General features: G+C 38.6%; 1 protein-coding gene across 1 annotated transcript in view; it reads right to left on the bottom strand.

Annotated features, from left to right (window-relative positions):
* The window catches only part of DGKQ (diacylglycerol kinase theta), a 103,271-nt gene that overhangs the window by 7,702 nt on the left and 72,078 nt on the right, over positions 1–23,491 (bottom strand). The window contains exons 16-22 of the mRNA XM_051966284.1: positions 11,537–11,688; positions 6,563–6,711; positions 3,790–3,971; positions 2,485–2,585; positions 1,822–1,968; positions 1,198–1,309; positions 424–576 (exon numbers count right to left, since the gene is read on the bottom strand). Coding sequence (XP_051822244.1) covers positions 424–576; positions 1,198–1,309; positions 1,822–1,968; positions 2,485–2,585; positions 3,790–3,971; positions 6,563–6,711; positions 11,537–11,688 — 996 coding nt within the window. The remainder of the gene's footprint in view (positions 1–423; positions 577–1,197; positions 1,310–1,821; positions 1,969–2,484; positions 2,586–3,789; positions 3,972–6,562; positions 6,712–11,536; positions 11,689–23,491) is intronic.

Here is a 23,491-nt window from a genome sequence, read left to right as displayed (position 1 = left end):
AGGTCTTATGAGGAACCTTTTCCAATGTACAATTTCTATCTGAGATCTAAACTCTTATGTCTGACATTTATTACTTCATACCTTATTAACACAACTTGCTCCACTCCAAGCAAATCTATTTTCTTACTGTCCTCAATATAGATTTTTAATCTCTGGGACTGGATTTATGCTTCTTCCTTTGTCAAATTCTCCCATCTTAACAGAGGCTTTGCTATTGATTTGTAGTATGAACGCGTGCAAACTACTCTGCCTATCTGTGTCTCAGTTCAATCACTTATAGAATTAACACTGACTCCTCTACTTTCAGAGGTTTGATATGAAAATGAAATGAGTTGGAAAATGCTGAAAGCACTTTGTAAGCTGTTGTACTAGGATAAGACATTTATATTGAATATAAGATGGACATGATCTGAAAATGTGTACCTTTGGTCCAGCAGCAGAAATGATCATGTGGCCTGGGGACTGAATCCACGGCTCTCCATCAACTTGTACTGGGATTGGCTTGAGGAGGGTGACCCGGAAATAGGAACCTTGAGCAATTCGGATTCCTGAGCGCAATCCCCCCTGCACTTGGCCCTGTGAAGATGAAGGGAACTATTCAGTGCTTCCCACCCTCACAAGCCAAAGGCAAAATTCTAAACAGATTTATATAAAGTCAGAATAGTAAACACCCATAGAGATCTACAAGTAATACACTACAAAGATTTCTCACTGTTCATTGCTCCTCTACATTCTAACCATCCTTCAGGATCTAGCTCATGTCCAAATCCTCTAAGCTGGATGTCAATAGAATGAGGAGGACATTCCACAGAGGGAGAGAAGCAGAAATGAAATTAGTCTTATCATATACAGAGAGAAGGGAGAGGAGCCTGGTCTAGATGGGAAGGAGGGAGACAAAAAGGGATAACAGGAAAGATGAAGTAACTTATTAAGGGCTTTGAATTGTAGGTTGATGATCTAGGATTTTATCCCATTGCCAAGGAAGAGCCATAGATGGTTTGACTAGAGATCCTAAACTCACCAGCTGCCATATCTCTGGATTTTTTAAGATGACAATCTCCCTTTTCTTTTCCCTTTCCCTCCCCTCCCAATCTCTGAACTCCAGAGAAACCCAAATACACTTTGTGAATTCTGTCACAGCAACATGAAGCTCTCAACAAGAGGGAAGAAGCAAATCCTGCTTCTCAGAGAACTTACCATGTGAACAACGCCTGTCACCCCAACCACCTCCAGCAGACCATCATCAATCCGTGGCTTCTCAAACCGAGAATCATTGTCAGACCCCCAGAGATCTGCTCCAGAGCCCCAGCTGCATCAACAAAATCAAGAGCAATGGAGATGAGAAAAATCTGGGATCATGTTTCAAGAGAAGTGGGGATATGGTTATTTTGGAAAAATGAGGCCTCTTTTTAAATACTTCATAATCCAAATTACTCATTCACACTGATCTGCTCTTGAATCGTCTAATCTCTCAAGTTTCATAAAACTGATGAACCAACCTCCTTTGATGAACCAACCTCCTCCTCCATGAAACCTTCCCTGATCTCTCTAGATGGAAATGTGACTATCCCCACTATTTGTACCATCATAGAATTTCTAAGGCTGCTTGGCATTTTCCGGGCATTTCATCTTATTTTAACTTTATTTGTGAATGTTTTTCAACCCCTTCTCTAAAACAGGGCAGAGAGTATGTGGTTGTTTTTCCATTTTGTGTTATTGGGGCCCTGCATAGGGCAGGTCTCCAGGAAATGTTAGCTGAATTTAATTGAGCAAGCCCTCATTTGGGACCTGCTGAGCATCAGCAGTTGGGGTGCTTGTTACCTGGGGATGTTGATGAAGATCAGCCCCTCGATGTTTGGTAATTCCACATCATGCTGGTCCACTTGAAGTCGGATATCCTTGTGGAGGTTCCTGGTATGACTGATCTTCTGTAACCCAACTTTGACATACACTCCTTTGTTGTGGAATCTAAAGACGGAAAATATCCTTACCCTCACAGGTGTCTCTAGCCCTTCCTCAGTACTAAAGCCTTGAATCAAAAGCAAGGAGGCATGGGGCTAGTTGGCTTACCTTGTGCTCCTTAGTTATGTGGGAGCTTCATTTAAGGGGAAAGGGAAAGGGAAGGAGGAGGTAATAAACATTTATTAAGCACTTATTATCTGCTAGGCACTGTACAAAGTGCTTTACATATATCTCATTTGATCCTCACAATCCTGGGAGTGAGTGCTATTATTATCAAAATTTTACAGATGAGGAAACTGAGGCAGACAAGAGATTATGTAACTTGCCTAGAGTTTCACAGCTAGTAAGAGTGTAAAGTGAGGCTCTTCCCAAGCCTTCCTATTCTTATCTGTAAAATCAGGGGGCTGAAATCAATGAACTCCCAGCTCTAAATATATGATCCCAAGATTCTAGGGTGGCCAAGCCCAATATAAATTTCACCTTGCCCTCAGTCATAGGCTTTAGAAAATCCATGATGACTACCTGCTAGTAAATTTGCCTGGCTCCTCTTCTCTTGCATGGTGGAAGTCCAAACTCAATTCTGCATCAATTCCGATTCCACAGTAATTATTCATCTGTACAATCTGGAAAAGGCAGGAAGAGGAGGAAGTAAAGTCAAAACAGAAATGTCACCATGAGAAAACATGACTCTCTGGGCCATTTCTGTTTCTCTTGAGCTACTCCTTCCTTATCACCCAAGATGTAAGAGATACCACAAAATATAGCTGATTTCAGACCCTTTCAGCCTACCCCTCAGGGCAAAAGGAACAGACTAACCCTCCTCCCCCATCTCTTTATGTCTATGCCATTAGGCTTAGGTTGCTGCGGCATCCTTGGCCCCTTCCTCTATGCCTTGCCCCCTCTCACCCACTCATCCTCCACTCCTACTCATCTGTCCCAGTTTGCCCCTCCTATAGCACTTTGCTTGCTTGGATAACTTGGGATAATTAAGAGCGATCTGGGACCTGGATGCACATTCATTTATATGACCCTGACCAAGTTAATTTACTTCTCTGAACCTCAGTTTTCCCAATTCAATTTTAAAACATTTATTAAGCTTTTACTTTGTGCTAGGCACTATGCCAGTCCTGGAGATACAAAAATGAAATGGAGGTGGTGAGAAATATAATGTGTACAGAGGTAAATGAGAAAGTAAATGCAAGGTAACTAAAAGGAAGATTGAATGCCCCTAATTGGGGAAAAGAGGCTTATGAAATCAGGAAGGGCCTCATTTAGTTAGTGGCACTATAGGTGAGCTCTGAAGGAAGTTACAGAGTCACAATGCTTTCTTTTCTTTTTTAAAAATTTTATTATTTTTTTTATTATAGTTTTTTATATACAAAATATATGCTTGAGTAATTTTTCAGCATTGACCCTTGCAAAAACTTCTTCTTCAGGTACATGGTTTTCAAATGGTACCCAAACAATCAAGTGAATTTGCCATGATGTTTCCTGCTCAGAGGCCAGTATATAGCTTGTTTTCAGTAAGGAAATTTTTTTAAGCTAACATCTCACCATGCTTAAATAGAAAGATGTGAGAAAAAAGTAAAGTATCTGAATCCTATTTACTACATGTAGATTCTGGACAAATCACTCAATGCTGGGATGGAGGACCTCAATTTCTTCATCTATAAAGTAAAAGTGATGGACTAGAAAATTCTTAAGGTTTCCTCCCATCTTTTACTCTTCCTACTCTGTCCTTCTATGGTCTAGAGTCCCTTCCAATCCCAAAATCAGAATCTTGATGGGTGAACAATTATTCTATTACTTCAGGTAATTCATTATTACCTTTGGGGGCTCTGGATCAACCAGCCCATTCTCAGTGTTTTCGACAACATCCTGGGCATCCAGAAGAATTGTCCATCGGTCCATGAGGACGTGATCAGCTTCATCCACAGACACCAGAATGGAGAAGGGGTCCTCCCCGCTGTAGCCTGCTCCCCAGCGTAGCACTCTGCCCAAATCATTACCTGGGAAAAAAGGGAGCACTCATACTTTCTTAAAACACCCAAAGTAAATAACTATTTCCTTCCAAGTCCTAAGTGAGTCTCAAAAGCTAGGGACTAAAATGAGTTACTGTCCTAACCTCCAGAATCTCCCTTCTTAGTTATTCTATTCTCTAATGAAACCTGAGTAATCATCAGGCCCTCTAACATATTCAAGATATTTTCCCTTATTTTTGCTCAAGCCTTCTCTTATACATGGAATCATTCCCCATTTCTACCTGTGTAATTCCTATGTATCTGCCAAGTTATACTTCATTTTATTTTTTTAAATTCAATTTTATTTTATTTTCAGTTCTGAATTCTTTCCTTCCCTTCTCCTTTTCTCTCATCCATTGAGAAGAAAACAAAAACAATTATAAACATATAGTCATGCAAAAGAAATTCCTTCATTAGCCATTTCCAAAAAAAGAAAAAAAAAAGAAAGAAAAAGAAATATGCTTCAATCTGCACTCTAGATCTATCAACTCTCTGTCTGGGGGTGGATACTATGTGTTATCAGGAGTCCTTTATACTTGTAATTGGCTATTGTGTCAGTCACACTCCCAAGTCTTTCAAAGCTGATTATCTTCCTGGATGTTGCTGTTACTGTACAAACAGTTCTCTTGGTTTTTCTCACTTTACTTTGTATCAGTTCATACAAATTTTCTGTTTTTTTTTTTTTTTTAAACCATCCTGAGGTATACTTCAAATGTGAGATACCTTGGTAACAGAAGTGTGGGACTGAGACTTGAGAAATCTGAATTTGATTCCCCATCTTAGAAAAATCTAATTTCCCTTGACACCATTTCCTCCTCTATAAATTGAAATGATTGGACTCCAAGGTACTTTCTAGTTCTAAGAATTTGTTACTTCAACAGAGATCCTCCTAGTTGTATGTATTTTATTCAATATCAGAAATCTCCTATCACTTTATGCTTCTCTTGCATAACTCTTTTTCCTCCCTCTTTTTCCCACTAGACTGTATATGAAGTCTCCTGGATGTCCTGGAAGACAGAGAACTGTGTCTTACTTATCTTATCTCCATCAGCAGAGTCCAGAATTGTGCTTCTGACATATGTTTGCTGGACAAATGAAGGGTAGCCACTGAAAATGGGAAAAGCTCCTCCCCCTAAATTGGCTATTAATGCCTTTGTTGCTGTCGTTGTTCAGTCATTTTATTCATATCCAACTATTCATGACCTCATTTGGAACGTTCTTGGCAGAGATGTTGGAGTGGTTTGCATTTCCTTCTCCACTTCATTTTACAGATGAGGAAACTGAGGCAAACAGGGTAAAGTGACCTGTCCAGCTAATAAGTGTCTGAAGCCAGATTTGAACTCAGGAAGATGAATCTTCCCAACTCCAGGTATGGTGCTCTATCATCTGTGCCACCTGGCAGTGTTGTGAACACCTAGAATTCTCTAACAGCAGCAATTTCAAGCTACTGGCCCTGGGCCATGACAGGGACAGGGAGATACTGGGCCTGTGATTTCACTGGTACCGGGTACACCCAGATGAGGCGATACCTTCTGCCAAAGAAGTGTCTTTCCTATCTTTATGCAATTAGTTGGCCACACTACCTGGGAGTGGAGAGTATATATCATCAGGAGTCCTTTGTACTCCTAATTGGTTATTGTATCGATCAGACTCCCAAGTCTTTCAAAGTTGATTATCTTCACAATATTGCTGTTACTGTACAAACAGTTCCCTTGATTCTTCTCACTTTACTTTGTATCAGTTCATACAAGTCTTCTCAAGTTTTTTTGAAATCATCCTGAGATTTACCTCAAATGAGGGATACCTTGGTACAGAGGGACACCTTTGATGCCTTTCAAAATACAAATATTTCTGAGGAGGAAGCTCTTTTCAGTGACCAACACCTCTGTACCTCAGTGTGAATGAATTTCCATTCCTTCTTGGGAGCAGGTTTTATGGGGAGAGATAAGATAATGGCTCCAGAGGAATTGGAAAGTGTCTTTGAACAGAGAGCTCAATCTCTTGCATCCTTTCAATAATTACTCAGGTATGCCCCCTAGAGGTATCCTTCCCCAATTACCAGCACCCCTTCTAAGTGTTCTAGCTATCTGTCTCCTGAAAAATAAGACTTAAAGTCATGTTCTGATCAGAGGTACCTGAAAAGTCCTTGGTAAACTTTAAATTACTAAAAACATGCGAGTTACTATTTTTCTCTCAAATGCTAGTTCGTATTTTCACTGTCTGTGAGGCAGCAGGAAGAATTCTGACTTTCCAAAATCGAGGAGAGCAGGTTTTGGATTTAGGCTATGCCAGTAACTGTAAACTAGGTTACTTCCCTTTCTCTAGGTCTTATGTTTCTCACACTTCTCATCTATAAAATGAGGGAAATATAACTTCTATTCCCTATTGTTGCGTACCAAGTATTTTATAAAACGAGAGCTACTACAGAAACCAGGAACAATGGGAGTATTTTGACATGGGCTGTCTTCATGGTGCCCCTGTCTGCTGCTGGTTATTATGAAATGCTTCTCTTTCTCTCTCCCCCAGGATGTTACTTCCTCCCCCTTAAGTCCTTACATCCAGGATCTGAATGTGCTCACCTGTGCCCAGAGGTAGGATGGCCACAGAAGGCTCTGGGCATGTCAATTTGTGCCGGATCTCTTCCAGGGCTCCCAGCACCCAGCCCACCGTGCCGTCCCCACCGCATACCAGGACCCGGAAGCAGGGAATTTGGGAGAACACGTGAAACCTTAGTAGAGAAAGAAAAAAAGCATCTCATTTACTCAGGGGCTCTACAGCAGCATCAAATTCATTCCTAAGAAATTCTTATTCCTAAATAACCAACCTGAGCAGAAACTTCTTCATTCAAACACAGAACCAATTTCATTTTTTAATTAAAGAGATTGATATAAGAACCAAGGAAATGGCCAAGTATGACACCTGGAGGAAAACTTTGCATTCTAAGAGCATGGTCTAGTCAAGAGTAGGTGTTTAGGAATCAGAGGGCCTGGATGTCACCAATTCAGTTGACCTGAATCAAGTCACAGCATCGAGCATCTTAGTGCTACTTTTAGCACCTTAGCGCTTCCCTTCTGAGCCTTCTTTTCTTCATAATAGCTAATAATAATAACTAGCATTTATATAATGCTAAGTATACAAAGTACTCTATATATGTAATTCCATTTGATTCTTACAATGACCCTGGGAAATAGGGTATGATTATACCCATTTTACAGATGAAGTAATTGAGGGGAAATAAAGGTGAAGTTCTTTGACCAGAGTGTCAGAGGTTATGAAATCTGGTGTTATTGGTGCCAAGTCCAGCATTTGTGTAAAATGATGATAAATCCTGCCCCTGTCTGAGATTTGGTGAAATATTAGATGGGAAAGCACCCTGGAAGGCTAAGAGTGCAAATGATAATGGGAGGAACTGTTCTGATCCCAGCTCACATACCTTGCTCTTTGGAGGGACACATCACGGTTTCAGTAGGAAAAAACCCAGAAGGAGGGAGCAGGATGTCATCTGTTTTGTTTAAGAGGTTTTTGTTTTGTTTTGTTTTGTTCAGTTCTTCGGTGCCCAGGAGACAAGACCATGTGACCCTGGCCTCTCTGGGCAGGAATCCGAATACTTTATGCTGTCCTTAAAAGTTCAGTTGCTGAATGATAAACAAGAGCCTTCTATTCTCTTAAGTTGGCAGGGAGAACATGTCAGAGGAATTACTGACCCAAAAAACCCCATAAGTGTGTTTATAACTTTTTTTCTGGCCTGTTCCCTCTGTCATCCATTAGGGCCTCTGAGATAATACTTGACATCATGACTCTCCTAGTCCCTGGGTTAGTGAGAGTCTGCGGTTGGGGGTGTCCATATACAGAGCTGGTTGCCTGCTGAGGCAAGACACAGACCTGAGCCCCGTCTGCATGGGCTGCGGAGTTCTGCCCTGCAAAGGCGAGGAGTCCACTGTCTTGGGCTTGAACCCGCTGGCTCAGCAACTGACTAGCTGTGTGAACCAGGGCAAATGACTCTCCTTTCTGGTCTCTGCCAGGAGTTTGGACTGGTTAATCTGGAAAGTCCCTCTCAGCTCTAAATACGAGGCTAAGATCCTAAGAAGGTTGTGCAGCTCTCCATAAGGGCCTAGCTTAGCACAAAGCAATTCTCATTTCTGGAGATACAGATTAAAGATCTTTTTGTGCATAAATTATTCTCTCTTCCTATCCTCATTCCCATGCCCTCATCACGCAAGGACTGCAACCAAAGACCTACGAGAGGGAAAGAATCACTCATCCTTGAATCTTTTCAGTACCTACTAACTCCAGATGACTAGGGGAAATTATTGGCCAGTGGGGCGGTGAGGGAGTCCTTCCTGCCATCCTGAAGCTTCAAAGTCTCTGTCTCCTTCACAAGACTTGGATCCAGATTAATCCAGTATCAGTGAGTCACAGCCCTTTTCATTTACCTTCAAATGGAAGAAGGCTAATGTTTTAAAGTGTATGTTACTGTGATCCTTACCTGTATCTCCCTCTGCCCTCCATCCCAATTCTTTGCTGGATCATCTAATGGCAACTAATCCCTTAGGTAGAATATGAGATATCCCTCAGGTAGAATATGAGTTATCATGATGGCTCCTGTCCTTCATCTCCCTTCTTCTTTAGGCAAAGGTCCAACATATATAAAGATCCTGGGATTAGTGATGAGAATGCTAGTCAGCTTGTCAACCCAAAGACTTCTATTCCTGAGGCCTAATTGGTACTTGATTCATAGTATCTTAAACCAAATAGACTCTTAGGAAGGGGAAAGATGGGATGGTCCACTGAACATCGAGAAGGAAGCATCAGGGTTGAATTCATTCCCCATCCAATAATTGGGAAGGAAGATACTTGCCACTTTCAAAAGTTATGGAAATAATGATTAAAGAAATTATAAATAGAATTCAACCAACTCTATTCTCTCTCCCTTATCCAAAAACTGTTCTCTCCCAGGTTTTTTTGTAGTGTGTATAAAATTATGAACAACATTATGAAAGATTAATTACTAATATGAGAAATGCATATCCAAACAACTGTAATGTTTGCTATTTTACCCAGAAAATTGGCAAAGATGACACAAGATGGGAATAGTTCATGCTGGAGGGGTTGAGCAGAGACAGGAACATTAAGACACCACTGGTGGGTCAAAACTGATTCTGAGAAACAATATGGATTGATATAAGAAAGTGGTTCTTTAACAAAGCGGTCAGAAGTTGAAAAGAGAGGCCACATAGATACAAAAATGTTTAAGGGGAGCACCTTGATAGTAGCAAACAACTGGGACTCTAAGAATAAAAAATTCAGAATGCAATCCATAGCTGCATTAGTGGAGGGACTATCCTCACTAGGAATTCCCTACACAGGAAAAATCAGAAATGTGATCCAAAAAACCAAACCATCCTGGAAACAAAATACCAACTTGAGAAATGAGGAAATGGCAAAATAAAATATGATGCATGAATATACTGGGATATCACTATGCTGTAAGAAACAAGAAAGAATACAAGAATCAGGAGAAGGCTTAGATAAACAGATACTACATGAGGAGGACCAGGAAAATGATATATACAATGTAAATGGAAGCACACAATAATGATTTGAGAAACACTGTGTGGTTATAATGATTCCATTTGGCTACCAAGCAGAGAGAAGAAAATGCACCTCTCTTCCTTCTTCTAGAAGGGAGACTATGGGTGTGGAACATGACATATACTTGTCAAACTGGGTTGATGTGATGATGTTTTTTTCAAGGGACAGATCTCTATGGAGAGGAAGTAAAGAAGAAAGCAAGCTCTATTTGGAAATGAAAGTGATAACATCAAAAGACTGTGATAAACAAAAGAAGGTGATAAAAGATATGAAAACATTTTCCATTTTAAAAATTCATACAATGAACATCTGCTTCACTGATGTTGATGTCTTCTGATAAAAATAAACAAATAGAAAACCTTCTCCTAATGGCCAGAGCTCCGGTGTTAAGCCTCTCTATTCTTAGCTGAACCAATGTTGAGATAACAAGACACATGGTCCCTCCTGGGGCTCATACGCAAAGTGATTTTTAGCTTTGTGAGCTCAGCCAGATTTCGTGCTCCCTTGGCATTGCCTTTGAGGGGTCACCACCAGGCTGGGGAAGTATCAGAGAAAGTACATACTTTCTATCCCCAACATTCGAGAAGGTGGGCACACAAATTCATACATCTCCAGGTACAGAGTTTAGTATTTTGTGTCTCTTTGCCAGGCTTGGTTTTGTTCAGTAAAGTTTAGTTATTGGTATTTTAAAAAATCAATATCAGTTTCTTTAGTTTGATTTTTAAAAATAAGGTCTAATATGGAAATAGGTTTAACAGAAGTTAAGTGACCTGCCCTGGATCATAGATTTGAACTCAACTCTATCTGATTCTAGGCCCATCCTGCATCACCTAGCTGCCTTAATTAATTAATTGACGGAAAAGCATTTATAAGTGCTTATTATATGCTATGAGGGCAGGAACTATCATTAAAAATTTTGTTTTTATCCCTGGAGTCTAACCCACAAGGCTTTTGAATGTAATAGGCACTTAAATATTTAATTGAATTCAACTCAATTAAATTGAGAACTCAGAGAACAAGGCTTGAAAAATAATAATAGCTGATATTCATATAGTGCCCTAAGGTTTGGCACCCTTACATATATTGTTTGGACCTGACCACAACACTATATGCCAAGTGTCATTATGCCCATTTAACTACTGATAGAACTGAAGCTCAGTAGTTAAATAGTGGCCAATGGCCACATAGTTAGTAAATTGTATAGAAATGATTCAGATCCACATCTCTCCTGCTTCTAAGTCCAGCATCCTTTTAACTAGACTATGATAATTAGCATTTTATATATATACATATATATATATATATATATATATATATCCATCCCTTTAAGGTTTGCAAAGCAACTATTTCATAAATATTACTTAGGAAATGATCTAAGGAAAAGTCTTCTACATATGGATTCTGACAGAGTTTCAATACATTTCTACCAAAAAAGAATAATTAGCTGGCAAGAAGTTTAAATGTCACATGAACAAGCCCTGGACTAAGAGTTAGAAGACATGAATTCAAATCTTACCTAGCACTAGACATCTATATCACCTTGTCATTGTTTCTTCTCTGAACCACAATTTTCTAAGCCATAAAACAAGGGAATTGACTTAGATGATCTCTTCCCTCCCTGACCTAATGATTTAGAGAGCTTCATTGATTTGTTTGGTCTTTCGTACTAAACCCTTCAATTCGGTTTACTGCTCTAATTCCAGAAGTGGGCAACAAAAGGCCCAGCTGTGTGTGTTCCAGAAAGGAAATTCAAGGTCAGAGAGATCCTGCTTACCTGTGCTTGCTGATGGTCACAACCCTTACACCTCTATACCAAGACCAAGTCTGTTCCCCAAACACTTAAGCTTATTTGTCCGAGATACAATAAGTGGGTTGCACAGGAAGTGGAAGCAGGAAGAGGGAGTATGGAGGAGTGAAGGAAATTTCTGCAGGATGCTATTTACAGCTCAGTGGCAACTTACCCAGGAAAAGGGCCTCCATTGGTGAGTTCAAAGACCTGATGAGGATTCAGCAGCTTCCTGAAGCTACAGAGCAGGTCTCGACCTTTCAGCCCTCCACTTTTTGGGTTCACAAACACAAGCAGTGGGCAGCATTTTGAGGACAGCTTCGTGTGCTAATAAATACAGAAAGACCACGTTAGAAAAACAGCAACATTGGGAACCATGGGCAAGTGGGCTAACCTGAGTTAATTGAGTTAATTAATTAATTGAGTCAACTCAATTTTTCTTTCCTGAACCAACCCATCTGGATGATGCCTTTTCAGATGGGAAACAGAAGTCTTGTTAGTGGCAGAAAAGTGTAGGACCTGACTCGATGTGACTTTGGAGAAATCATACCACCCTTTGACCACATTTTCTCCTCTTTAAAAAGAGAGTATTGGAATACAAGATCACTAAAGTTTCTTTAAATTCTATATTATTTAATCTATTATGATTATCAAAATTAGATAAATTACTAGATTGGTTAATGAAAGAGATTAGGTTAATTAATTAGGGTGTTGGATTACAAAAATCTAGATAATTTTTGTGAGCAACATTAGAAATGAAAGTGGAAAGATCTCTTGACTGGAAACAAGGAGACCTGGTTCTGGTCAATTTTTAGCTGAGCTATTATGTGAATCATTTCCCATTTCCACTTCTTTCTCATACAATGAAGATTCTGTACCATTTCCAGTCCTTTATTTCCCCTCCTATGAAATGAAGGGATGTTTCTAACAACTGGGAAGGTTGATGGAACACATGGACCTGTTTCTGGATGGGCTGCCCAGATTTCACCAGCCCAGTAGGTGAGACTTGCCCATTCATCTCAGCAGTGAGGGATAGATTTTACTCAAAGCTTTAGCCAATGACTTCTCCTCCTTGAGAAATTCCTCAACCTGACTCTTGTCCCGTTAAAGCTCCTTCATTCAAATCCCCGGAGCTGCATTTTTTATTTCCTTCACAGATTAATTGTACACTATTTCAAAGTCCGATTCTTCTTGTGCAGCAAAATAACTGTATGGACATGTATACATACATCGTATTTAACTTACACTTTAACATATTTAACATGTATTGGTCTACCTGTTATCTAGGGAAGGGGTGGGGGAAGGAGGGGAAAAATTGGAACAAAAGGTTTGGCAATTGTCAATGCTGAAAAATTACCCAATGCATATATCTTGTAAATAAAAAGTTATTAAAAAAAAATCCCAGGAGCTAAGACTGAGCGATTGTCTGCCCACTAGACTGTCTTTGGCCAGTGTTTAACACAGTGCCTGACACATAATTAGCACTCAATCAAGATTACTAATCAGTGTTGGGAAGACTGAAGAACAATCACAGAAGTACCAATACAATAACTATTATTCTCATTTTTAAAGAAATGTAAAGTTAAAACCCTGAATTGGGACCCTAAGGATCAGGTTTCAAATCTGAGTTCTGTATCTTCCTACTAATGTCAGCCACATCATGCCACCTCTTCAGAACTCCGATTCCTCATCCATAACATAATGATATTGGATTATATAATCTTTAGCTAGCTTTCCAGAACCCAAACTATTCTACAATGTATACTTCTTGCTATCTGCATTCAGAGAGAGAATCACGGAGACTGAATGTGGATCAAAGTATAGTATTTTCACTTTTTTTTTTTTTTTTTGATTGTTGGTTTGTTTGTTTTTTTCCTTTCTTTTTTTTTTATCCTTTTGATCTGATTTTTCCTTGTGCAGCATGACAAATACAGAAATATGTTTAGAAGAATTGCACATGTTCAAGCCTATATTGGATTGTTTGCTGTTTTGGGGAGGAGGGTAGAGAAAGGGAGAAAATTTGGAACCAGATTTTGCAAATATGAATGTTGAAAACTATTTTTACATGTATTTGGAAGAATAAAATACTATTTTAAAAAACGAATACTTTTTACAATAATCCAAAAGTAAGGGTTATACACACTACTATTTCACAATTACTCCTATAGGATAGTTAGTACAATTATGATCATCCCCATCTCACGGAGAAGAAAACTGAGGCTCATGGAAGGAAAGTAAATTCCCTAAAGTCACACATTAAAAAAATGGCAAAACAAGGACTGAAACCCAGGTCCCCTGACATCAAATCCAGTGCTCGTTCCTTTATATACAATAACAGGATACTTTAGAGGAATCTCAGAGTATCTGATGGCTCAGGTTCCCCTAGAGTGAAGTTACTATTGGGCTCTGTATAAATGGAGCCTTCTGTCTCTTAATGACGCCACCAAACTGGAGCTGGCTAAGTCACATTGAAGGGATCAGAGAAAAGGCTCTGCTCTTTCCTGACCAGTAACTCTGCTCTCTTGGTCACCTTATATTGGAACCTGAGGCCAGACTAAGTCAAGGGAAGAGAGTGTCTTAGAGTAGAAAGGCAGCAACCTAGAGTTAGGACATCCAGGGCTAGCTCATTCAATAGAGCTGAAGGTGAGCAGGATGACCTTTGTGAATCATGTCAATTCTCTGCATTTTCTTCTGAAAAAATGTATAATTCTTTCCCTCCCTCCCAATATTGTTGTGAAGAATGGGTTTCAGAAAGCCAAAAGTGTTATAAAAATGATTATCTTTATTGAATTTGAGATTAACCAAGATTCTAACCCTAAAGTCCAAATTACCTGGACCCACTATTTTGACTTTAATTTTTAGAGAGAAAAATAGTAGGAAAACAAATAGGGACTTAGTTTAAAAAGCAATTTCTAGGGTGTGTCATGGGTTCAGTGTATCAAGGACAGTTTCTCTTAAACTCTTCCCTATCTGTAATCCTGAGAAACAAAAACTGATATTCAGCATGATAGTCCCTAGATCCTGGAATGAGCAAGGAAAAAGCATAACACATTTTATTTTTTTAAACTAAACAATTTCAGCAGGAAAGGATCCAATGGACCATGCAGATTATCCCTCAAATGGCTGATGAACAAATTCTCCTTTAGGGTATCCCCAACAAGTGTCATCCAGTCTCTGAATATTTCCAGTGACATTGAACTCATTACTTACTCAAGCATCCGTCCTTACGTCCAAGCCAAATCAATTCAATAAACATTTATTAAAACTTAAATTATGTACAAAGTGATAATGCTGAATTTTGGAGATAAAGAGATAAAATACGACACATAGCCTCTGACCACAAAAGAAAAGCAACCCAGCAAGGGAATGACATATAGAAATAGGAAAATAGGAGATACAGAATATAGATCAGTAAATGATACATATAGAAATCAAAAATAGACTCTCAAAGCAAAAGGCTAGATGGTTCTAATTATCTGGAAGATTTTCTTCCTTCCCCCCTCTTTTCTTTTTCCTTTTCTTCCCCCCCTTCCCTTTCGTCTATCCATCCTTCCATCCTTCCTTCCTTCCTTCCTTCCTTCCTTCCTTCCTTCCTTCCTTCCTTCCTTCCTTCCTTCCTTCACAAAGACTGAAGTAGAAACTACATCCATCCTGCCTTCAAGAGAAAATAGCCTTCACATTAGACAGATTTGGTTCTAATTATTACAGTCATATGGAATCGTAGACTTTTACAGGTCCACTGAAGTGCAGAATTGGAAGAAACATTTAATGTGAGCCATTCCTGAGTAGAAATTCTCTCTACAATATGCTCAGCACACTAGCCAAAATCTTATCCCAAGAGAGAAAACTGCACTACTTTCTGACGCACTTCACTTCACTTTGGGACAGCTGCAAAGTATTCCTTAAAGTAAACAATTATAAAGCTGCTATTCTGCCCTCTTCCCACTCTCCCCCACGCCTCCCTCTCCATTGTTTCCTTATCTCCTCCATCTAAGTAGAACTAACCTCTATTTTCATGTATATAAAGATACTTATCATGTCTATCAAGCCTCAAATCTCCTCTTCTTAGGACTAACCATCTCCAGTTATTTCAACCAGTCTGGATACAGCTTAGTCTCTAGCTCTCTACTAATTCTTGTCACTCTCCTATGAATGTGCTCTAATTGATCAGTGTCCTATAATGCTGGGAACTAGACATAGTATTCTAGATGTGATACTCTACAATATGATTATATAGTCTCTATTTCTATTAGTGTAATTAATTGTATTCAATTCAATTACATTGGCTTTCTTGACTTTTAACTTATACTGAGTTTGCAGTCTACTAAGATTCTCAGATTTTCTTCACAAGAATTGATATAGCCATATCTCAAGCATAAGACTTGATCTAAAGATCTGTCTAAATTTCATTTTATAAATTTGCACATATTTAACCTATATTGGATTGCTTGATGTCTAAGGGAGGGGAGAAGTGGAGAGAAAGAGAGAAAAATTTGGAACACAAGGTTTTGCAGGGGTGAATGTTGAAAATCATCTCTGTGTGTATTTGGAAAAATAAAAAGCTATTATTATAAAAAAGAAATTTAATTTTAATTTTTCAGCCCATCATTATAGACTATCTGGATATTTTTGGATACCAATTCTCTGTAAACCATCACAGATTTAAGACATCTATTAATACAGTTAGCATGGCAAGTATATCATCCATTTATGGCTTCATCCAAATTGATTAAATCAGTGAACAGCAAAAAGAGAGTCCTTGGGGCCCTCTACTATAAGTCTCCACTCCAGGATGACACTGATCCATGTACCAGTATGCCTCATTAATATGGTATCTCCAAAGAACAATGAGCTCTGCATGACTAAATTTTTTATTATAGCTCAAAATGCCAAAAATAATTTGATTTTAAATTTTTTTGGGTACAGAGCATGTCACATTGGGAAAGGAAAGAAGGAAAGGAAGAAAGGAAGAAAGGAAAGAAGGAAGGAAGGAAGGAAGAAGGAAAGAAGGAAGAAGAAAGAAGGAAGGAGGGAAGGAAGAAAGGAAGGGAGGGAAGGAAGAAAGGAAGGGAGGGAAGGAAGAAAGGGAGAGAAGGGAGAGAAGGAAGAAAGGGAGAGAAGGAGAGAAGAAGGGAAGAAGGGAGGGAAGGAGGAAGGAAGGAAGGAAGGAAGGAAGGAAGGAAGGAAAGAAGGAAAGAGGGAAGAAGGGAGGGAGAGAGGAAAGAAGAAAGGAAGAAAATAGGGAAAGAAGGAAGGAGGGAAGGAAGGAGGGAAGAAGGGAAGGAAAGAAGAAAAAATAAGGGAAGAAAAGAAAGAAGACCTATATTTCTAAAATGAGATATTTTTGAAAACAATAAAACCTACATTAGCATACACTGAAAAATAACATTGATTTTTAGATTGCACTCAAATTTTTCTAAGTTAATTTTGTGGGGGAAGGGAAATGCAGTCTCTATTCAGATTCATGGGAATTCAACTTTTGATTTATCATTCAGAGTCACTATTAAGAGCATCCATTACTTCAAAGCTCCTATCAGGTACCACTTTATATTCAGGTATCACCTTTTCCTAGTTACCCTCTCCTACTCTCCTCAGCTAATTTCTAAATCCTTCCTCAAAATGATCTTGTATTAACTTAAATGCATATGCATTGTAAATTTTCATCCTCAGTAGACTATAGGTTCCTTGAAAGAGAGACCGTTTCATTTTTAAAACTTTTATTCATTTGTCTGTTTGTAGCATCTAAGATTTCTATGTAGAGAAGGACCAGCTCTATGGGCAGTCTATTTTTGCCTATTTTTTCTTCCAGTTTGATCCATAAATGCTTTTAATATAATCTGACTTAATTAGGTTTCTTACCAAGCTTTCTATAAACTTCCTTTCTTTGTTACTCCTTTTTGAAGTGCTCTTGTGTATAAGCCTCTCCCATCTTCCTCAAAAATTTTACCAAAAAGGTTTTTTTTTTTTTTTTTTCCAGTCATGTCCAACTCTTTGGGACCCCTTTTGGGTTTTCCTGGCAGAGATGCTAGAATGGTTTGCCATTTCCTTTTCTAGCTCATTTTAAAGATGAGGAAACAGGAAAACAGAGTTAAGTGACTTGCCCAGGATTACACAACTAGTTAAGTGTCTGGGGCCAAATTTGAATTCAGGAAGTCTTCCTGATTCTAGGCCTGGTACTCTATCCACTGTACCATACCTAGCTATCCTATTAAAAACTAGTTTATATTCTGTATTGGGTCTGACCTGGCTACCATATTTGTCCAGATGGCAAAGAGACCTAGCACTCTCTGGCAGAGTAAATTTGAAGACTCTTTTTCTCTTACTGAGGTAGTAGAATAACATAGGTTAAAAGAGTTAAGAAAATGGTGACAATGTATGACCATTTCCCCTTTCCCCCTTTTCTGTTTCTGTTGTTGCTAAGTGGCAGACTAGAACCACCTCAACTGTTTGCCATATTTTCTTTCTTCTAATTTGGGGATGACTTTTACTTTTGCAGTCAGTAATCTGACTGTACACTGCTGGTCTGGAAATGGCTATAAAATCAGTATCCCCTCTTAGCATATAGTCAATTTATTTATTTGCAATATTACTTCATGCCTTACATTCTGACAATCCACTTAACTCTATTTACTTAGTTTCTCATTTTTAAAATGAGATGGAAAAGGAAATGATAAACTACTCCAATATCTTCTGGAAGGAAACTCCAAAAGGAGATCATGAAAAGGTGGATGTGATTAAACAACAAAAAATTTGTGTGTGTGTGTGTGTGTGTGTGTGTGTGTGTGTGTGTATGAATGTGTATGTGTGTGGAGGGTATATTCCCTTCCAAATTTAATTAATATCTACTTTAATATTTAGGTACTGTGAGTCAACTGTGAGTAGAGAAGATGGCAAAAAGTAAGGAAAACATGGTTTGACTAATGAATAAAAGGCCAAATTCCTACCCTCATTCCTCCTACACTGCTTCACTCCTATACACATACATATATGTGTGTGTGTGTGTGTGTGTGTGTGTGTGTAAATATAAAATACATGTATTCATCTATAGCTATAATCAATACCTAACACATACACATTATGTACAAATATATAACATTTATGTCTACACAACACCTAATTTAAATATATATAAATATCATATGTATAAAACATATTTTATGTATCTACATTATGATATATGTGTGTGTGTGTGTGTGTGTGTGTGTGTGTGTGTGTGTGCGCGCGCGCATAGGCACAAACACAGAAGCACTTGTATAAAAATTTGGTCTCTTTTATTTGCTATTTTCAAACCATGTTTTCTAATATATTTTTTGTCATTTTCTCCTATATTTTCCTATACTCCTATATTTACTTTTTGCACTGCAGTACTTAAGATACTTAAGAACTTTAGATTATCCAAATTTAATTAATTTCTACTTTTATATTTAAGTTCTTCATAGAATTTCTGTACCTCTTCATAATACCACAGAGGTGGTATATAAATTGCTGTTATGATCAATGGTCTTTTGGCAAATGCATATAATAGGCACTACTGAAGATTCTATAAAATGTTTTTTACTGCCTTTGGATACACAATGAAAACAACTCAACCAATTCTTTTATTTGCCTTTCTTAGGTTACCCTGTGAGCCATCTTTCCCTTTGGCTGACACATCTTTTGGGGTTTTTTGTTTTGTTTTTGTTTTGTTTTGTTTATAGCAACAATGTCAAAATTGCTATGATTCATTTTCACTAGAAGTAAGTTCAATATGTGGTCATTAAGAAAGAGCTGAAATTTAGAATACCAGTAGTTAATTTAGAAGTTAGGGCTGTAACCACAAACCTAACTGTGATCACATGTTCTCTTTGGAAAGTAGAATCCCCCCAAATTGGTTTTGTTTTTTTCTTTTCATCTAGGAAGTTACATGGGAAGAAAGTATATGAGAAGCTTCAAAGTTGTAGCAAAGAAAAGCAGGGAAAGAAGAAGAAACTGGCAGAAGAAGGAATTTCTCCGGCACCTGGAATCTGTCTTTACCAGAGCTTTGCAGAGAATGCATTTACCTGCAGCAGCAGAAGCAGCTCAGCAAGCTCACTCCAGGAGGAAGCTGCGGAAAGGCCAGACAACTGAGGTTCAAAGAGTAAGCAGTGTAGCTGTGTAAAAGCAATCATGGGGTGCAGCCAAGGTTCTTAGGATCATCTGTAATAAATACTAAGAAGCCCAGAACACGCCAAGAGCAAAAGCAAGGCTCACCAGCACTTCCTAGATTTGGCTGAGATGTTCCCTTCACACTCTTCTGGGGAGACTGAAGGGGGAGTTAGAAGGTGGTAAAACTGCCCGGACCCCTCTCCCATAGTACTGCAGAAAATGTACTCACAACATATTGGATGAGAGGAGAGATCCCGGAGTGGTACGATTAACATGAAGTATAATTAATTAAATGCAGGCAGGCAGCCTATTCTTCAGCACACGTGCATCCACACACCTACATCCACACCCACAATTACTAATCATACGGCCCATTACTTTAAAATACTTTTATTTTCCTGATCTAGAATAGTGCTCCTCAGTGAAAAGGCCACTGAAGGTAAAATCAGATCAACCCTTAGCTCTTCTATGACCTATATAACTCTGGTCATTACTTCCTACCTCTGGGTCTTAGTTTTCTCCTCTATAAATGGAAATAAAATTAGATGATTGCCAAAGTCCTATTATATCTTGAGTTCTAAAATATTAAGACCATAGGATAGAAGCGAACTGAGAAATGATTTCCTGATGATACATAATGAGGATGTTATTCATTTGGACAGCCTGGTTTAAGTCAAGGAGCCTTCAAAGTTTCCAATCCTTAGTTTTCCTTTAATGCCATAGGTGGACCACTGGTTCTCAATGGGACACAAAACTATATCTGAGGGTACCTGGAACTGGATGAAGTGGGCTTGACCAGAGTCAAAATCAGAACACCACCAGAGAATTTTGGCAACCTCTATCTTATATGGCAAGCTGCCTGGGGCAGGAAGGAGAGGAAGGTTCTCAAACACACGGCTACTGTAAACTAAACACACTGTGGAACAACAAGCTCATAACTACATGGTCAGGGAATGGCCAGGTAGTTACAACTTACCTTTTTAATCTTGGAAAAGCAGCTGACAGGAAAACAAACAAACAAACAACAAAAAAAGAACAAAAACATTGGCACATTTGATTTCTTATTGCTGCTTAAAGTGGTATAAATTTAAAGAACTAAAGTTCATTGTGAGAAGCAATGTATTGTCTTGGAATGGGAAGTAAAGAAACCTAGGTTCCAATTCTTGGGCGAGTTACATCCCCTTATTGAGTTTCAGTTTTCCCATCTGTAAAATGGAGATAAAAATACCTTCATTACCTACATCATTAAAAAAAGAGATTTATATGACATAAAATGTTATGGAAATGGGTCAATATGTGACTTAAGGGGAGGAAAATGGACAGGAATGAGATTTCTAAAGGCAGCACTTAGAAGTGATACCAAGCAGAAATCTTTGTAATGGCTCCTGAAAAAACCTTCCCTGAGGAACAGTGCTAGAAGGCTGATTAGAAGCAGATTCTATGTTCATGAAATTTCTCTCTGGGTAAATTAATCCAATAAAAGAAGTGTGAAAGCACTGGAATGATTCTTGTATGTTGGATCAAAACCTACTTCCCTGATATCCACCCACGGGGGCTGGTTCTTTCCTCCAAATCTGTGTAGATGTATAAGCCATTTTAAGCCATGTGACACTTTTAAAATAGAGAGAATGGCCATATTCCCTCTCCTGCAAGTCGCCCTCTTGTTAAACACTCCCAGTACCTTCAAATGATCTTCAATGTCAAGAGTCCACTAAACCAGCCTCTCATTGCCTCAAATACTGCTTGAGGTCTCTGCAGCTAAGTTTTCTCTTTTGCAAAATAGGAATAATATACATGCCTGACCTTCCTCCTTTCAGTGCTATTCAGAATGCATATACAGGGATTCCTTTTTACTTTTCTTTGTATCCTAAGCATTTGACAGAGTGCCTCACCCATAGTAAGTACTTTAAAAAATGCCAAATGACTTGATTTTATCTGAGATAATGAATTAGAAAAGTGTTTTTTGAGATATATAAATGTTAAAAATGCTTGGAGTAATCAGAAAAAAAGCATCACCTAATGAAGACAGGCTCTCAGAGTTCCTTTGAATTACCCCCAGGAACTGCCTCAGTTTCGAAAGTGTTATCAGGTTTCTCTCCTCAGCCCCAGCCAGGGTTGAGAGACAAGTGGGATAGGGGCCACTGTCTGGGGAAATTCTCCAGCCAGTTCCCTATTCTTGTAGAGACTATGTATAGCCAAATTCATTCACACACATCCTCCCATCTGGAATCAAGATGCAATAACATAAGAATACAAATTCAATTTGTCAATTAGGTCTGAGTGCAAGTATCAGCTGCCAGACTTAGGACTTTGCAAATGATGGTGATAATGAGAGCCAGCCTTTAAATAACACTTTGAGATGTACAAAGCTCTTTACAAATATTATCTAATTTTATCCTCATTACAACCCTGTGAGGTAGAGGCTATTGTCTCCATTAAGGAAACCGAGGCAGATGAGGTTAAATGATTGCCCAGGCTTAGTAAGTGGCTAAGACAGGATTTGAACTTGGATTTTTCTGACTGGACCACCTCACATTTCTATTGTGAGAATAGTGAATCCTACACAAGTGGGAGCTATTATTGTTAATATTAATTGTTAACATTATGCTTAATAATGATAACTTTCTATTTCCAGTCTGAATATCTTGCCTATCGTTCATGGTCCAGCTCAATTTCCATTTCTCCCTTGAAGTCTTTCTCAACTGCTCCTGTTCTCAATGTTAAGTCTTAGAGTTGTGACAAGGTAATCTTAGAATCTCAGCAGTTAAAAACTCCTAAAATCTGCCAGCCTTTGCTTGAAGACCTTTGGGGCAGGGAGCCAACTATCTCCCAGGGAAGCCTTTTAAAGAACATCATTAAGAAGCACCTCCTTACATCCAATCCAAACCTGCCTCTCTGCCACCTGCACCCACTCTTTCTAGCTCTGCCCTTTGTTTCCACACAGAGCAATCTTCTATTTAATGATCCTGCAAAGAAATTCCTGAAATAACTTATCCCTTTACCTCCTTTCCCGACAAATCTTCTCTTCTCTCCATGTTAAATCTCTAGGCTTCAACCAAGCCTGATATGGCACAATTTCAACAACAAAGGTCATTCTCCTTTTAAATAAGGCTATAGTTTGTCATTGTATTTCTTAGCATTGAACACAACCCTCCCAATAATGACAAAGCAGGGCAGAATACAGTGGGACAATGGCCTCCCCAAGATACCCATGCTTCTCTGATGTAGCTTGAAATGGCATCTGTTTTTTAGTCTGCCATTCAGCAGATCCATACTGTATTCACAGTCCATTAAAAGCCCTAGATCTTATTCCTTAGAACTGCTGTCCAGTCACATCTCCTCAATCTTGAACTTATAAAAAAGCTGGTGTTTTGAATACAAGTGTGTCTTTGTAATGATCCCTATACATTTTATTTCATTGGATTCAAGTCAAGGTGGCAACTGACAGAAACTGTTTTAGATCCTGATCGCCACTAAGCATATTAGCTCTTCCTTCCAGCTTTGTGTCATCTGCAAAATTATTAAGTATACTACCTGTGCCCTTAACCATATTAATAGACATTTTAACATCAAAAGATCATTTAACAGATATATGGAGCACTCTACTAAAGATTTCCTAGATAACAACAAGCCACAATTCTTAAAGTCCAGACATTCAAGCAGTTCCAAATCCATCCAATAGCACTGAACTGCTTATATGTCTCCATCTTTTCCAAGATGACAGCAGTAGACACTTAATCAGATTTATGACTAAAATCCAAGTCAACTAAGTTATGCTATTCCCCTTTAGCAACCCTGTCAAAAAAGGAAAAGAATTATCTTCATAATGACATCATGTTGGCTCTTGAATCACTACTTCCTTTTTTTTTTTTTTTTAGGGGTCCACTAATAATTTTTTTAATTTTAGAATTTTGCCAGGAATTAAAGTCAAACTTCCTTGTCTCTAGTTTGCTGATTCTTTTCCTTTTTTTTTTTTTTTTTTTTTTGGAAAACTCCTTTCTCTCTG

Source organism: Antechinus flavipes, chromosome 6 (genome assembly GCF_016432865.1).
Source record: "Antechinus flavipes isolate AdamAnt ecotype Samford, QLD, Australia chromosome 6, AdamAnt_v2, whole genome shotgun sequence".
Lineage (NCBI taxonomy): Eukaryota > Metazoa > Chordata > Mammalia > Dasyuromorphia > Dasyuridae > Antechinus > Antechinus flavipes.
The sequence above is the reverse complement of the archived record's forward strand: the minus strand, read 5'-3'. Positions and strand labels throughout refer to the sequence as shown.